This window comes from Dipodomys ordii, unplaced genomic scaffold (genome assembly GCF_000151885.1).
Source record: "Dipodomys ordii isolate 6190 unplaced genomic scaffold, Dord_2.0 Scaffold19, whole genome shotgun sequence".
Lineage (NCBI taxonomy): Eukaryota > Metazoa > Chordata > Mammalia > Rodentia > Heteromyidae > Dipodomys > Dipodomys ordii.
Window position 1 is genome coordinate 953,173 of NW_012267235.1, and position 18,011 is coordinate 971,183.

Below are 18,011 nucleotides of genomic sequence, written 5' to 3' on the forward strand. Positions count from 1 at the left end.
AGCATACAACTAAGTTTTCTCAAATCTGATATATGTAGGAGGAAATATGCAGATGAATCATTTGGATTTAAAAAATAATTACCACTTTAGTGTGAACTTATTGGTGGTCTCAGGAAAAGAAATGAGAACTAACCTAATAAAAAGAAGGAAATTTTGAGTTAATTTTTTTAAACCAAATGTAAAATAGCTATCATTTTTATTAATGTTGTAAAATTGTATATAAACAGACATCAACATCATTTGGATGCATTATATAATTCCACCTGACCCTTGTTACTTGTTTACTTCCACTATTCATGTCAGTGTGTCTCTTTGGAATGGTACTGCATCATAATTTCTATTTCTGTGTTGATTTTCATTTCTGTGTGTTTCATTGCCATTTTCCATTTTGCAGATTGTCTCACATCATCTCATCCTACTAAAAATGTCTCCCCATCATCCGCCTTTCTTGATGAAGATGAATTCAGTGACTTTATGCAGGGCCCTGTGGAAGTTCCCATCTGTGGGCCACCTTCCACAGCCCAGCCCTTTCAATCTTTCCATACCACCACCCCACTTGGCCAGTTGCAATCACAGAAGGCTGGAGTACAGCCTCCCCCTCCAACTCAGATTCCAGTGTCTGTTGCCTTACATGGTGTCCCTGGGCAAATTCCCTATTACTCCACTGCTTCAGCTTCACACATTATGCAGAAAGCAGGTAACTTGTCATATTATTAATGAAAACATCTTAAGATATCCTAGGATAATCTGTTACATAAGTAGAATAACACAGTAAGGTCAGCAAAGAAGTATGAACACAAATGTATGAAGAGTGTCAAAAATTTTAAGTTTAGGGCCTGCACATGCCAAAATAAAGTGATTTAACTTTGTGCTACTAAACTAGAAACCATTATTTTGTTTGGAAAAAAAACCACCAATATCATTTTCGTAAGAATAGTGAGTGAGTTTAGGAAAGCTCCTTTAAAAAGTGCTCTTTCAAAGCCAAGCATGGGAGTCTACACCTGTAATCTAGCACTAGGGAAGGCTGAGACAAGAATGCTAAAAGCCTGGTCTGCACAGTGAGTCCTCCTCAACAAACCCAAAATCAGGAAAGAAAAAGGAGAAAGAAAGGCTTCTTTCTGGCTGAGTGACTCTTGGTGGTAGAAAAGGCATGAATGTTCCTTTCTTATCAGCTGTCCTTGAAAAGTCTGTAAACATTCTGTGTTCTACTTTTTATTCTCTACGAAACAATGCTACCCCTGTCTTGAGACACTTACTGTTCTGGGGGATCTTAATCCATGCCTTTTCATTTAACAGATATAGAAATGGACCCAGAGGTGAGGCCACCTCTAAATGTCAGTTTCCGCATTTCTGAAGCAGCGTGCACTGTTCTCCCCAATAACTTACCGAATTCTTGACAGTCACAAGATAGTGACATTTATGTTCCTTCTCCCATATCCCTCAAGTCTCCAAGTCTCCAAATAAGTTACTCCAAATCTATTACACCTGTAGGCCCATCCCTTTAGAATGTGAGGGTGGAAAGGGATGATTGAAATGATTGGAAATATGTAGTTATATACCAATAACCCTTCATGCTGTTTGTTTAGGCCCTTCCTTGGAGGAGAAGCTCCTAGTGTCTTGTGCTATCAATACATCTGGGCAGGAACAAGTTAAATTAAGTACTTCTGAAGTTGGGCACAAAGCCTTAGACCCAGGTTCCAGTAAGAACTGTCTCAGTTTAACGGCCAGTAACGGGGTTGCTGTAGATGGATGTGTAAATGGTACCACCCCTGCAGAGACAGAAAAGACTTCAGACCTAACACGGTCCATTGAAGAGAGTGGTGAGCTCAAGAAACATTGAGAAAAAATGTTTAACCAAATGCCGCTCAAATGCTAACATTTTAAGCATTAATCTGAAAATAAATGCTGCTTGATTTTGCTGCTTAAATTTTTTGCTTAAAATATATTTAATACAGTCCTTTCTCCAATTAACCCCTAAAGTTTTGCTCTGAATCCTTTCAACACACTATATATTCCTTTTCAAAACATGATTTTGATAATGAATTTTCTTAATCAGAATCATTCCTGACTTACATTTACTTTCCTTTTATAAAAGCTAGCTTCCCCCCCCCCCCACACTTTGTTCTTCCAGGAAAGTTAAAAGATAACTGGAAAAGTCACCAATGATAATATAGCTTTTCTTTCTCCAAAATCATAGCTGGGTGCAGTGGCACACATCTGTAGTCACAGCATTCAATGCTAGAGGCAGGAGGATTATGGATTTATAGGCCATCCTGGGCTACATAGTAAGACCCAGTACCTGCCCTAATAAACAACCAGGAAACAAAACATTGCAGCCAAAAAGATCCAAATTTCAGGAAGTAGAGCTGTGGCTCAAGTGGCAGAACACTAACCTTGAACAAAAAGAAGCTCAGGGACAGTGCCCAGGCCCTGAGTTCAAGCCCCAGGACTGGCACCAAAAATAAAATTCAAATTTGGAGGCTAGGGGTATAGTTCAGTTCTAAAGGACTTTACCTAACATGCCCAGGCCCTGTGTTTGGTGTCTAGTACCACATACATAATATATAAAAATTTGGGTGGGAGTATAGCACAGTGGTAGACATGGCCTGACACATATCCAAGTTTTATAAATTTACAGAAATGAGTTAGCGCCGGGCGCTGGTGGCTCACGCCTGTAATCCTAGCTACTCAGGAGGCTGAGATCTGAGGATCGCGGTTCAAAGCCAGCCCGGGCAGGAGAGACCATGAGACTCCTATCTCCAATAAACCACCAGAAAACCGGAAGTGGCGCTGTAGCTCAAGTGGTAGAGCGCTCGCCTTGAGCTGAAGAGCTGAGGGACAGCGCCCAAGCCCAGAGTTCAAGCCCCACGACCGACAAAAAAAAAAAAAAAAGAAATGAGTTAGCATGTAAGTAGTCTTAAGAGACAAATTTCTGGAGGATATTTTACTGGCAGAGGAGCAATATTCAGGTTAAAAAGCATTTTGACTGGGCACTGGTGGCTCATGCCTGTAATCCTAGTTACTCAGGAGGCTGAGATCTAAGGATCGCAGTTTGAAGCCAGCCAGGACAGAAGAGTCCCTGTGAGACTCTTATCTCCAGTCAACCACTCAAAATCCATAAGTGATGTTATGGCTCAAAGTAGTAGGGTACTAGCCTTGAGTAAAAGAGCTCAGGGACAGAATCCAGGCCCTGAGTTCAAGCCCATGACTGACAAAAAAAAAAAATTGGATTGGCAAAAATGTATATTAAAGTCTACAAGTAAATTTGGGCCATTAAATTTCTTACATATAGAATTTTAAGTTGGTTATCACAATTTTTCCTTTACTTTGTAATATACATGAAATGGTACAAGCCTCACATGATTCAGAACAGTGATTTGGGATAGCTCAGTTTAATTTACTCGTGTAGATGTGCTTACTGAGTACAAGAGTTGTTTGAAACCAAATACTTGTGTTGTATTGGTGACTTTTCTCTAGTCTTTCCAGCCAATGCTCGTCTTTATAAATTATAAAGCTTGACTCTGTGTGATTCTCACCATCCACCCCCAGCCCTCCATCTTCTCCATGGACCATGATATCCACTGAATGTTGTTATCTCCTAGGTGTGGGAGTATTTCCCTCACAGGATCCAGTTCAGCCCAGAATGCCTCCTTGGATTTACAACGAGAATTTGGTTCCAGGTAAACAAAAGTGGTTTTTTTTTTGCCCAGGATTCCCATCTGCCTATTTTGCTTTAAATACTATAGCTATGATTGTAAGTATTTACTGTTGCAGTCACAAAATATGCAGAAGGAAGGAATTGTCACTTTTTTTTTGTCTGAAAGAGTAAATAAAATGATTTTGAACTATATAAACGCTGGAGAAATGCTTTGTTTTAATATTTTGTTGACCATCATATACTTTTGTTAGTAAAAGCTTTCTTAAACTAGATGTGATAGTGAATTTCTGAAATCCCAGCATTCCAGGGGCTGAGGTAGGACGATCATGAGTACAAGGCCAGCCTGGATTATGTGGTGATAACTTATCTAGAAAATAAATAAAAATTAAAAGCTGGTCACAAAGATCTTTTATATTGTGTGTGTTTAAATTGTGATAAAAAAGGACAATAATATTTTATCATATTTTATATTGCTAGGGACTGATTCCAAGACCTCACACTTGCTAGGCAAGCAGTCTACCACTTGAACTATGCCATTAGAACTTTATTTTCAGTTTTGACATAGGATCTTGCTAACTTTACCCAGACTAACTTTAAACTTGAGATCCTCCTACCACCACCTGCCAAGTAACTGGTGTCGCATATGTGCCACCACACCTGGATGAAATTTTTTTTCAGCCCTGGAATTTAAACTTAGAGCCTTAGATTTATTTGCTAGGCACGTAGTCTATTGCTTTGTTTTAGGTTATTTTTCAGATAGGGTCTCAGATTTTTGCTCTTGGACTTCTATCCTCCTACCTAAGTCTCCTGTGAAGCTGGTGTTAGAGATATAATACCACTGTGTCCACCTTGTTCATTGAGATAGGTCTTGCTGACTTTGTCCTTTGGCCTTGAACCTCAGTCTTCTCAATCTTCCACCACCTGATTAGCTGAGATTACAGGCTGTTGTACTAGTCAATAAAATCTGGTACTATATATAAAATTCTGGGTGCCATCTTTTTCTGTACTTGTGAAGCTCATTTTTTCTTCATGTGTATTTTTTTTCTTCATGTATTACTGCTGAACCAAAAAAATTAAAATGTATTTTGTGATAATGCTTAATTGATAGAAATAGTCTAGCTTTGATTGATTTGCATAGAATGACAATTACAGCAGCATATGTTAATCTTAATAAAATTGTACCTTTTTAGTTTTCCCTGCTTTGCCAATACTTTGAAAACTAGAAAGTACTCATTAGATCTTCAGATTTCTCCACTGATCAGACTAAAGTTCTACATTTGACTCAATTAAATGCATGAATTCTGTAGCTGAACTGCTTTTCAGAAGAAACCAGTCATGTTGTAAATCAATCACAAAGGGTAATTATTCCCCCAAAATACATGGGACTTCAATTGTACATAGTAGTAGTTGGTTTTCTTAAAACTCCCCATTCTGTATCTTGTTTTAAACTTTTTCTGTCTCCTTGAGCCCTGCTCTCTCATTTGCAACAATTCTTTGGGCCTGCCAAATTTAAGAATCATATATGAAATTTGAATTTCAGATAAATAGCAAATAACTATTGAGAGTAAGTATGTACATGCAATGTTAGCATCCTTAGTCCTTTTTTTTGAGCATGAAAATAAATCTTTGTTTTGTTATTATCTGACAATAAAGGTTAATAGTTTTAGCTCTTGACACAAAATGAACTAGGAAGCAAATTCACATCCATCAGGTACAACTAATGGACCACCTATTTCAAGTTTAAGTTATCTTCAAGCTTGCAACACACCAAATATTGTTGTGTGTTCTCTAGTGACAATGCCTGACAATACAACTTGTGTTTTAATAGGTATTTTCTAAAATATTGCTGGAATTCAAGGGGTTTGTACATATGTTACTTATTCAGGAATGAAGTAGATACTTTAAAGTTGAAACTGATTTAAGAGCATATGCTACAACCTCAGAAGGGGTCAACAGCCAATATGAATTAAATTCATACTTGCCTCTGGGTAGCAGGTATGTTTGTAGATTAAAATTAGACAATAGCCCTGGTGCAGAACATGCTCAATATTCTAAAGCACCAGCACACGTTTATCCAGCATTCTTAATTTTTTGTTGGTAACTTTATCTCTAACAGCTTTTCCAACTTTGTCCATTTGAACCAAGTTACTGTGGAAAAAAATCACTGTCTCCTTTTGCAAACACTGAACTTCCTTATAGCAACTACATGCAGGCCTTTCCTTGCAGCCTGTGTTCTGGAGCACCTCCTTTGGTATTTTCCCTCTCAGCCTCTTTTTTATTCATTGGGCCAGGAGAAAGTTGCTTGGTATAGTACTTGTTGCCCATGGCAATTTTCAAGCTCTTACAACTTTATAAAATCCAAGTCTCTGCTTATTCCACTCCCATCTTATTATTTCTATTACTGTTTGTATCCAGAAAATAGATAAAACAGAAAGTATTGTTATAATGTCTCCTGAATTCTAAGACATTATCATACCTTCAACCCCAAATCTTCCTCTCTAGAATCAAGCTCTTACCTCTGTTATGGGTTCTAGACTTTTAATTGTCTGCTAGATTATTTCGACTTGAATCTCTGACATTTTATACTCTGTTGTGGCTTCAGTTCTATGAAACTAGTTTGATTTGAGATTATTCTTTTTTTTTTTTTTTTGCCAGTCGTGGGCCTGAACTCTGGGTCTGGGCACTGTCCCTCAGCTCTTCAGCTCAAAGCTAGTGCTCTACCACTTGAGCCACAGCGCCACTTCCAGCTTTTTCTGCTTATGTGGTGCTGAGGAATTGAACCCAGGGCCTTATGCATGCAAGGCAAGCACTCTACCACTGAGCCACTTTCCCAACCCGAGATTATTCTTGTATATCAACAATGACAATAAAAACCACAGGACATGTATTTACATTTATAATCTGGTCTTTCTTTTACTAGATGCCTATAAGAAAATTTTTGAAACCACAATGACTCCAACTGGAATAGATACTGCTAAACTTTATCCTATTCTGATGTCATCTGGACTTCCCAGGGAAACACTTGGACAGATATGGGCCTTAGCTAATCGAACTACACCTGGCAAACTTACTAAAGAAGAACTTTATACTGTTCTTGCCATGATAGCAGTAACACAGGTAAAAAAAAAAACTTTTAGTTACACCAAATGACTTTTCATATAAATTGAAAGAATATGATTTTTATTTTACTTCAACCACATAAAATTCTTTGTACATTAAAATTGTGATCATTTTTAAGATATGGTATTTCAAAAATAAGCATTTTGTAATACACATACTAATACATTATCCTTTTGTTTAAAGACTTTTTATGTTATCTCCAGCCTTGGTATGTTCCTCTTTAACTTGAAAGCTAGTTGCTTTATGTCCTTTCAGTCATTCTTCACCATCCCTTAAAGTATTCACAGTCTGATAGCAAATTTTCTTTCAGAGCAAATCTAAATCATTTGATTATAATGAGTTAGTTTGACAGATAGATCAGAATTTATGTGTGTTGGCCATTTCTTTGCTGTGTATTATGTTTGCCTTGTTACTTTTTTCCTATATAAGATTCATGAATTTGGGAGTCAGTAAAAGATTCAGAGTGTACACAATAGGAAAGCTACAAATTTAATGTTTGGGTCTCTCTCTATGAGATTTTTGTCTGTGTTTTTCAATCTTCTAAAATGTTTCCATTTTCTTCCTGTCAATAATAGAGAGGTGTTCCTGCCATGAGTCCTGATGCTTTAAATCAGTTCCCAGCAGCCCCTATTCCAACTCTGAGTGGCTTTTCTATGCCTCTGCCTACTCCAGTGAGTCAGCCTCCTGTGATACCTTCAGCTCCTGCAGGCTCTGTGCCCCTTAACCTTGGACAGCCAGTCATGGGCATTAACCTTGTTGGACCAGTGAGTGGAGCTGCAGCACCGGCTTCCAGTGGCTTCATGCCAACGTACCCAGCAAATCAGGTAAATAAGAGAGGCCGTGTGTATTCTAAATAATCCCCAAGGATACATCAGGACAATTTTTCTTCCAAGGATTCACTCTGCTAGATTATAATGGAGACTTCAACTTAAATTAAGCATTGGGGCTGAGAGTATAGCTCATGCACAAGGCTCTGGGTTCTATTTCCAGAACTGTAGAAAATAAAAAATAAAAACTTAATCAGTAGTAAAATATAGTGTAAAATTTAATTTGTTTTTTTTTGTTTTTTTTTTTGGTCCGATCGTGGGGCCTGAACTCTGGGCCTGGGCGCTGTCCCTCAGCTCTTCAGCTCAAGGCTAGCACTCTACCACTTGAGCCACAGCGCCACTTCCGGCTTTTTTCTTATGTGGTGCTGAGGAATTGAACCCAGGGCCTCATGCATGCAAGGCAAGCGCTCTACCACTGAGCCATCTTCCCAGCTCCAAAATTTAGTTTTTCATCACTTAAACGTGAAGATATTTCTTAAGCATTAAATATTTGAGTTTGGGGTGAAGGTTTATAGTTCTTTATAGAATATATATTTTAAACTTCAAGCTTAATAAAATTAAGTTAGATGTTAATAATTTTTTTTTGGTTTTGCTTTTTGTGTGTGTGCACAGTTCCTCCCCTCATTACAGGGGTTTGAACTCAGGGACTATACTCTTGACTTTCTTGCTCAGAGATGGTGCTCTACTATTTGTGCCATAACTCCAGTCTGGCATTTTGCTGATTAATTAGAGATGGAGACCTTTCTGTCCAGGCTGGTCTCAAATTGAGATTCTCCATGTCTCAGCCTCCTGAGTAGCTTGGATTAATGACCTGAGCCACTAGTGCCCAACATAAAAGGAGAGACAAGAGTTTTGCTAAGTAGCCTAGGATGGCCTCAAACTCACGATCTTCTTTCCTCATCACGCTAGGGTTTATAATTACAATTTTTTTTAAAGAACTGAGTAATGTAAGCTTGGGTTTTTGTTGTTGTTTATTTGTTGTCAGTCATGGGGTTTGAATTCTAGGCCTGGGCTCTTCAGCTCAAGGCTAGCACTCTACCACTTGAGCCACAACACCACTTCCAGCTTTTTCTTTTTATGTGGTGCTAAGGAATTGACCCCAGGGCCTCATGGCCTACCACTGAGTCACCTTCCCAGCCCTGTAAACTTGTTATATAAAACAAATGAACAGAATAGATCATGGACTTGGTATTTACTTATATGAAATGGCTTATAAGGAGCTTGTGTTACTTTTATAATTTTTAAATATACATCAACTGTTACTTATAGATGGCAAACTCTCAGTAACTCAGTAAATGTGATTGAATGTTTTAAAATATGTTGATTAGCTGCTTAAACTAATTTTTTTACTATTTGTGCTAGAGAATATTTGAAAATGCAAAACATTTGAGTGTTATGTTGAAAAGAAAATTTCTGGGCTGAGGATGTAGCTCAGTGATGGAGCACTTTGGGATTGAGCCCTAGCATTGCAAACAACAAAAAAAGTGTTCTAAAATTACATAATTGTAACCAAATTGAGAAATTTATGTGGTAGTCTTTGAGGTTGACAGTTGTAGATTTGATCAGATCAAGTTTGTGCTTTCTGTTTAAATGGCCTCTAAATCTAGGTGGGAAAACCAGAAGAAGATGACTTTCAAGATTTTCAAGATGCTTCTAAATCAGGATCCCTGGATGATTCATTCACTGATTTTCAAGAGATGCCTGCTTCTTCAAAAACAAGTCATTCTCAGCATGGAAACAGGTAGAAGAGAGTTGAACATTTTTAACATGGCATTTAATCATTGAGAAAGAAGTATCTTAAAGAAACAGCAAGAGTAAGAAATAAGTAACTCTATATTCCTTGGTTATTCCCTCATACTTTTACTTTTTTTTCTTGTTTTGTGTTTTGGTTTTAGGCCTTACAGTTGCTACTCCAGTGCTCTGCCACTTGAGTCATATCTTCAGCCTTTTTTTGTTTTAGACTGTTTTCAGATTGAGTCTCACATATTTACTTGGGCTAGCCTGGACTATAATCCTCCTGACTACAGCCTCTGACATAACTGAAACCACAGGCAAGAGCCATTATGCCTGGCTCATTGGTTGACATGGGGGTTTTGCTGGCTTTTTGCCTGAATTGGTTTCAAACCATAATCCTCCAGATCACCTTCTCCAGAGCTGGGATGGCAAGCATGACCTACTGTTCCCAGTGCATGCTTTTACTTTTTAGTTTCCCTGCTTTTTGTCCATCTGAAATTTTAACTCTCATCATTTTAAAATTTAATCAGACGCCGGTGGCTCACGTCTGTAATCCTAGCTACTCAGGAGGCTGAGATGTGAGGATCATTGTTCAAAGCCAGCCTGGGCAGGATAGTCTATGAGACTCATTATCTCCAGTAAACCACCAGAAAACTGGAAGTGGTGCTGTGGCTCAAGTGGTAGAGTGCTCTCCTTGAGCTGAAGAGCTGATGGTCAGTACCCAGGCCCAAAGTTCAAACCCCATGACCGACCAAAAAAAAAAAGGGCACATATAGTAGTTTGGGTTGTTTTTTGTTTTTGCCAACAAGCTTTAAAAAGACCATAGCTAAAATTGGATGATCATGAAAAATAGACCATTCATCTTTGTGGGTTTTTTTCTTTAAATACTATCTTTTTCCAATGTAACATGATGTACAGTGAGCAGAGTTTAATTACTTGTGGAACCTTAAAAATATGGCAACCTATTGCATTTGTCAAGATCAAGCATGGAGCAGCTGCTTAGTGGTGATGAATAATTTTAATATTGGATGACACTAAGTCCTAAAGCACATTAGCATGCATGTATGACAGCCTAGTTTTTTACATTGCTTGTAAGCCACTGATAAGAAGATTTAAATGACTGTGGAAAGATTTTTGCTCTTGGGTAAAGAACAATAGACAGACATCCATTTCTATAATGTGTGTGTGTGTGTGTGTGTGTGTGGTATTGAATGACACAAACTGATGGTAGGATGTAATCATAGGTAAAAGTGGTTCTTCAAGTAGTAGCTGCCGGGGTGTGATAAGAGAAAAAAGTAGTGCTGCTCATTATACTATTTTCCATGCAGTAATGAATGGATACTTTAACCACAGACAAAAATGTCTATCTAATTTTTTTGGGGGGGGGTCCAGTCGTGGGGCCTGAACTCTGGGCCTGGGCGCTGTCCCTCAGCTCTTCAGCTCAAGGCTAGCGCTCTACCCCTTTAGCCACAGCGCCACTTCCGGCTTTTTTTCTTTAATGTGGTGCTGAGGAATCGAACCCAGGGCCTCAGGCATGCAAGGCAAGCGCTCTACCACTGAGCCACCTTCCCAGCCCATGTCTATATAATTTTGAAGTGATTATTATTGTGCTATAAGATATTTTGGAACCACTGATGTGATCTTTGTAAAAAATGCAAATTGCATTAATTCTACTATTTCTTATTCGATGTATAAGCTGCTAGAAAGCAATGTAATATAATTTGTTTAAAAACTTACATATTGGCTTGGACAGCATTTCATAAATAGATTGTTAGCTATTACATCTGTATGTACTCTGAGCCCATTTAGGAAATATTTGATAATAAGGTTAATGTAATTTATTTTAAGGAATTGGTATATCTATATGTGTATATTGTTATTTTTTATTTTTATTTATTTATTTTGCCAGTGTGGGGCTTGAACTCAGGGACCTGGCACTGTCCCTGAGCCTCTTTATGCTCAAGGTTAACGTGCTACCACTTGAGCTACTTTCTACCTTCAAACCACAATACTCAGATCTCAGCCTCCTGAGTAGCTAGAATTACAGGCATGAGCCATCAGTGCCTACCTTGGTTTGTATTTTTTTGGTTTTGTTCTTAAACTCAGGGCCTGGGGACTGTTCCTGAGCTTTTGTACTCAATGCTAGTGTTTTGCCACTTGAGCACAGCTCCACTTTTGTCTTTCTGGTGTGTAATTGGAGATAAAAGTCTCCCAAACTTTTCTGCTTGGGCTGGTTTTGAACTGCAATCCTCAGATTTCAGCCTCCTGAGTAGTTAGGATTATAGGCATAAGCTTCTGGTGCCCAGCTAGGTGTACATTTTTGCAGTTGTGTACTTTTATAGTTTACAAACCTTAAGTTAAAATTGTAGGAGGTGCCCAGAGTGGCTCATGCCTGTAATCCTAGCTACTCAGGAGGCTGAGATCTGAGGATCTCGGTTCAAAGCCAGCCTGGGCAGGAAAGTCCGTGAGACTCTTATCTCCAATAAACCACTAGAAAACCAGAAGTGGTACTGTGGCTCAAGCGGTGCTTGCCTTGAGCTGAAGAGCGCAGGGACAGCGCCCAAGCCCAGAGTTCAAGCCCCACGACTGACCCCCCCCCCAAAAAAATTGCAGGAAGTCTCTATTCTTTAGTAATTTATTTCCAATGCCATTTAAGTCATTATTATGGCTTAAAGAGATGCTGAGGTAAGGACCCATCTGACCCCTCTTAAGTTACTTGAAAAAGTATATTGCTTGTTTGTTACCCCAATTTTTCAAGTAAAAATATTACTTATAGTCATCTGAGGAATGTGCATATGGTTTCTAAGTTCTACGGTTTTAGCTTGATACCTGTTTGCTTTTTTTTTTTTTGGCTGTGGATCTTGAACTCTGGGCCTGGGCTCTGGCCCTGAGCTCTTCAGCTCAAGGCCAGTTCTCTACCACTTGAGCCACAGTGCCACTTCTGGCTTTTTCTGAGTAGTTTGTTGGAGATAAGAACTTCATGGACTTTCCTGCCCAGGCTGGCTTTGAACTATGATCCTCAGATCTCAGCCTCTTGAGTAGCTAGGATTATAGGCATGAGCCACTGGCTCCTGGCTCTGCCATATTCTAAGATACTGTTTGATGACAATTGATGGAATGACTTGATTTTCTGGTCAGTAAGATATGTTTCTTTTTTTTGCTTAGTACCTCATCTTTGTTGATGCCACTTCCTGGAACTAAAGCAGTGACTTCAGTAGATAAATATGCTGTATTTAAAGGAATTGCAGCTGAAAAATCCTCTGAAAATACTGTTCCATTTGGAGGTAAAAATGTTTGTTAAATTCATGTAATATTGAATTGTATTATCTTTAAGTGATGACCTTTTATATTAAGTGGATGAAGTACTATACATATGATGTATGGTATATGTTTGTTTAACCCATCTCCTTTTCTTCCTTGAGAACTTACAAGGTTCCTAACCATAATTGAGCTTCTGTCTTTCCATCATAGAACCTGGTGATAAGTATAGTGCTTTCAGAGAACTTGAACAGACAACAGAGAGTAAATCTGTAGGTAAGTTTTTTATTCTTTTTTTTTTTTAATTGAGGGTGCTCAGGATGGTACCCAAGCCTTGTACATAGCAAGCCAGCTTTCTACTACTGAATTACATCTGAGTCCTAAAGGGAATTGATGACAGTTCATTCAAAGACACTTCTGAGCATTACTTATTATATGTATGTTTTGTTTAGAGGAAAAATAAACTGAATAGGTAAAATAATGATATTTTTAATAGACATTTAAACTGCAAATACTTTAAATCAGAAAACCCTAATTGGTTTCTATTATGTTTAATAAACACTAACTATTGTAATAGTAGGCATACGTAGCTCAGTTATTAGAAATCATGTCCTCAAATTTAGGACAAATCTCAAATCAGTGCAGTCTCCTCAGAAGATAGTACATGTCCTTTTACTGGAAATCCACAATCCAACTTAGAATCTTGTATTGGTGGACAGCTATGACTGACATTGTTTATGGTAATGCTCAGTAAGAAACATTGACAATAAATCAGTGAACTAAACTATGGACTGTAGAAAAGACACATCTTAAAAAAAATTTCTGTAATTTCTAATTACTTCATAACTGAATGACTTAACCTGGTGATAAAGAGCAGTTATTAAAAGCCTATCTTTTTAAAGCTAAAAAAAATTTCTGTTACTCCTGTGGCATCTGGCAGCATTACTACTAATAGTAGTAATAATAATAAAAAATAATAACACTTGGTGTTACTGAGGTTTGAACTCAAGGCTTTGCACTTGCCAGGCAAGCACTCTACTATGTTAACCATTCCTCCAGTCCCATTTTGTTTTTTATTTTTGGTTTCTTGTTCATCATTTAAAAGACATGCTAGAATATAATGATTAAAAATGCTTTGTGACTGCAGTAGAATGGTTGCCTAACAAGCAGTAGAATGCTTGCCTAACAAGCAGTAGGCCCTGAATTCAATGAAATTTATTTATATATTTCTTTATTTTGCTGATACTTGGGCTTGAACTCAGGCCCTTGTGTGATATCTTAACCTTTTTCCCCCAATCAAAGCTAGTGGTCTACCCTTTGAGCCACACCTTTATATCCAGCTTTTTGCTGGTTCACTGGAGTTAAGAGTCTCTTGGATTTATCTGCCCAGGCTGGCTTTCCTCCTGAAAACAGTACTACTCTCCTATTTGGGGTGCAGGAGATGATGATACCATATTGCTTAAGTAGCTCTAAAAAAGGGAAAACTACAATATTCAATTCCTTACTTTTTTTACATTCCATAGATACTTCTTGGGCTTCATATAAGTTTTTAGGACATAACAGCTGTTTCTTACCCAGTGCCCCTCTTAGGAATACAAACTTGAACCATTAGAGGAATTTTTCATTACCTAAGTTTGAACTCCCATTTGCTGAACTTGCTTGCTCAAGTGATGCTCTCTACTTGAGCCATACTTCCAGCCCAGCTTTTTTGCTGGTTAAATAGAGATACAGTCTCTTTACTTTTCTTCCCAGGCTGACTTTAAATTAGAATCCTCCATTCGTCAAATTACTGAGTATTTAGGGTTATGGCATGTTTGGAATAAAAAGCCAGAGTACATTTTTTTTGGGGGGAAGGGGCCTTGAACTCAGGACCTGGGTGCTGTCCCTGAGCTCTTTTGCTCAAGGCTAGTACTTTACCACTTTGAGCCACAGCACCACTTCCAGTTTTCTGGTGGTAAATTGGAGATAAGACTCCCATGAACTTTCCTGCTCCCGCTGCCTTTGAACCACACTTCTCAGATCTCAGCCTCCTGAGTAGTGAGGATTACAGGTGTGAGCCACCAACACCCAGCAAACCAGGATTTTTGTTTGTGCTTTTTGGTAATGTTGAGGAATTGAACTCAGAGTCTTTTGCTTTTTAGGCATGATCTCTACCATTTGAGCCATATTCCTACTCCTTTTTACTTCATATGATTTTAGGATAGGGTCTCACATTTATGCCTGGGCTGGCCTGGACCACCATCCTTCTCCTTCCCCAAGTAGCTGAGATGACAAGTGCATACCATTACACTCAATTATTGGTTGCCTCCTTCCTTCCTCCCTCCCTCCCTCTCTCCCCCTTTCTTTTTCTTTCTTTCCTTACTTTCTTTCCTTTCTTTCTTTTTCTCTTCTGTTCTTTTTCTTTCTCTTACTCTGTCTCTCTCTGTCTGTGTCTCTGTCTCTTTTTCTTTCTTTTTTTTCTTGCAGTACTACAACTCTGGGTTGCTCATACTTGCTAAGCCAGTACTCTGCTACTTGAACCATGCCTCCAGCACTATTTTCTTGCTGGTAATTTTAGAGATGGAGTCTGGTGAACTTTTCTTCCCAGACTGGCCTTCTAACTAAGATCCACCAGATTTTAGCCTCCTAAGTACCTAGAATTATATATAGTCATGGACCTCTGGTGGTCAGCTATATAAAATCTTTTGAAATTTTTTCTCAGGCTAACCTTTGATCCTCCAATCTCTAGCTCATGAGTAGCTGATATTACAGGCATCAGCCACTGCACCTGGCAAGAGCCTGGTTTAATATTGAGGTTCTTTGTGTGATACAGTATTAATGATCATGCCATATATATTACTCCTATAAAGGACAATAAAGAACAGAATATAAGCAGTGCCTTAGTTCTGCTGCTTTCAGTCCTGAATGAAGTCTTGGTTTTTTGCCCTTTTTGTTTGCTTACTTTCATTCCTTTCTGACTTTAATCCTAAAGCCTTCTAAGACGAGTTACTAACTTGTTCATTTTAAGGGAAAATGTTTTATTCTCCTAAATAATATGCTGTATTTTTTATAACTACAGTGTATCTTAAAAATCCATTGACATAAGCCAGACTTGGTGAAGTATACCTGTAAACCTAGCACTGAAGTGGTTTGAAGATGAAGCAGGAGGAACATGAATTCGATGTAGCCTGGGCTACATAGTAAGAATGGAAAATAAGAAGAAGGGTCACTTCTTATTGAAGCTTTAATTTAAAAAAAAAAGTATTCGAGATCTTTTTGTTGTTTGTAGGGCTAAAAAAGTGACAATGCCAGGTACCTGAGGCTCATCCTATAATCCTAGCTCCTCAGGAGGCTGAGATTTGAGGATCACTGTTTAAAGACAGCCCGGGCAGACTTGAGACTCTTATCTCCAATTAATCACTCAAACCCAAAAGTGGTGCTGTGGCTCATATAGTAGAGCACTAATCTTGAGCACAAAGAGGCTCAGAGACAGTGCCCAGGCCCTGAGTTCAAACCCCGTAACCAGGGCGGGGAAAGTGACAAATCAAGAAAGAAACATAAGAATTTACATGTTAACCTATGAAGTAAAAGGTTCAATATGCCTTCTGATATGCAAACTTCCAATGACTGAATTTAACTTATTTGCCAAAATATTCCCTTTGTTTTTGAAGTCATAAACCCACCCATTTTATTTTCTTCCAACTCTTTCACCCAGTTTACGTTTCTGATGGAACACTTTACAATTCATCAGTAAGTTTAGTTTGCTGTGATGAGTTCCTTTTTAAAAATAAAGCAAAATTTGTCAATTTCACAGATATTTCAAAGCAATGCATCAAAAGTTTAGGCTGAGCTGAGTGCTGATGGCTCATACCTGTAATCCTAGCTACTCGGCTAGCTGAGATCTGAAGATTATGGTTCGAAGCCAACCCAGGCAGGAAAGTCCATGAGACTCTTATCTCCAATAAACTACTCAGAAAAAACCAGAAGTGGCACTGTGACTCAAGTGGTAGAGCACTAGCCTTGAACACAAGGAAGCTCAGGGACAGCGCCCACGCCCTGAGTTCAAACTCCAGGACTGGCCAAAAAAAAAAAGACTTTGATAAATTGGCTTACAGAAGAAACAAATACAATTCATGATATACTTCTCTAAAATTTTAGCATTGCTTTTACACATTTTACATTTGTATCTCTTGTCATTTTGTGAAATTGACTGCAATTTTATTAGTAGTATGTCTTGAAGACATCAATTATAGGAAATCTGAATGTTGTTTTTCTTATAAATTTCTTTAATAGTATTAGATTGATTTGTGTTGATGAATTTTACTAGCAGATGGGTTCAATATTAAATTAGGAGATAAAATCCTGATCTTAATTAGGAGAAAAAGCATTTCCAATGCTTTTCCACCCAATATGTTAAAGTATAAACTGTGTTGCAAGCTCAACTTTTTAAGCCTAAATTATATGTCAATTTAAAATTTTTGAGTTTTGGTTTCTATATATAATTTTAGGTTCATATGTTTATCTAATTTTAGGAGGAAATAGAATCTTAAAAATGGGTGAGGAAGTTAAAGTTTGTATTTTCATTTATAAATCTCCAGAAATAGCAGTCATGTCTTATTTTGGTTAGTTGGTTTTAGGATAGTACCAGAGTATGAGCTCAGAGCTTTGTACTCTCAGCTTATTTTGCTTCTTGGTGCTCTACCACTTGAACCACATCTTCAGTCCAGCTTTTCTTTTACTGATTATGTTAGAAATGTAGTCTCTCAGTCTTTTCTGCCTGGGCTGCCTCTGAACTTTTATCATTAGATCTGAGTCTTTTGAGTAGCATGAGCTACTAGTGCCAATATAGTAGTTATGTTTTTAAATAACAAGTGATATTAACTAGAATAAGTAACTGTATTTATATTTGACTTACCTCTGGTTTTCACTACCTTGGTTTTCTAACCTTTTAAGGTTAGACCGTCAGGCACTTAGAAAACCAAAATCATCTGCATCCTAATACCATATCTGTAAGGAGTACTATTTAGTAATTAAACAGATTTTTAAGAAATAGTGCTCATTAGGACAGGGAGGCAGCTGATTTTGAGAAAGGCCCACATGCTCATATATTTTTTGAGGGGTGAGTTTCAGTTTGTTAGACAGTATGGAGAGGACTTGTTTTAAGTTGTGCCCTATGTAGAATGTTTTACCACTAAGTAACTGCCTTTTCTCAAACTTTCACCTTGTGAGGCATGGTGGCAGATGCATATATAATCCCAGCACTCAGAAGGCTGAATTCAAAAGCAGCCTAAGGCTACATAGACCCTGTCTGGTGAAAACATAATAATTTCTTTTAAGTTCATGCCTCCATATACTTAAGAAAGTATACATAGATTATTTATTGTTTTGTTTTTTGTTTTGTTTTTTTGTCAGTCGTGGGGCCTGAACTCTGAGCC

General features: G+C 38.0%; 1 protein-coding gene across 1 annotated transcript in view; it reads left to right on the plus strand.

Annotated features, from left to right (window-relative positions):
- Synrg (synergin, gamma) overlaps window positions 1-18,011 on the plus strand; it is a 64,087-nt gene that overhangs the window by 16,053 nt on the left and 30,023 nt on the right. The window contains exons 7-14 of the mRNA XM_013013074.1: window positions 395-697; window positions 1,587-1,820; window positions 3,603-3,680; window positions 6,579-6,775; window positions 7,354-7,602; window positions 9,213-9,346; window positions 12,505-12,623; window positions 12,811-12,873. Coding sequence (XP_012868528.1) covers window positions 395-697; window positions 1,587-1,820; window positions 3,603-3,680; window positions 6,579-6,775; window positions 7,354-7,602; window positions 9,213-9,346; window positions 12,505-12,623; window positions 12,811-12,873 — 1,377 coding nt within the window. The remainder of the gene's footprint in view (window positions 1-394; window positions 698-1,586; window positions 1,821-3,602; window positions 3,681-6,578; window positions 6,776-7,353; window positions 7,603-9,212; window positions 9,347-12,504; window positions 12,624-12,810; window positions 12,874-18,011) is intronic.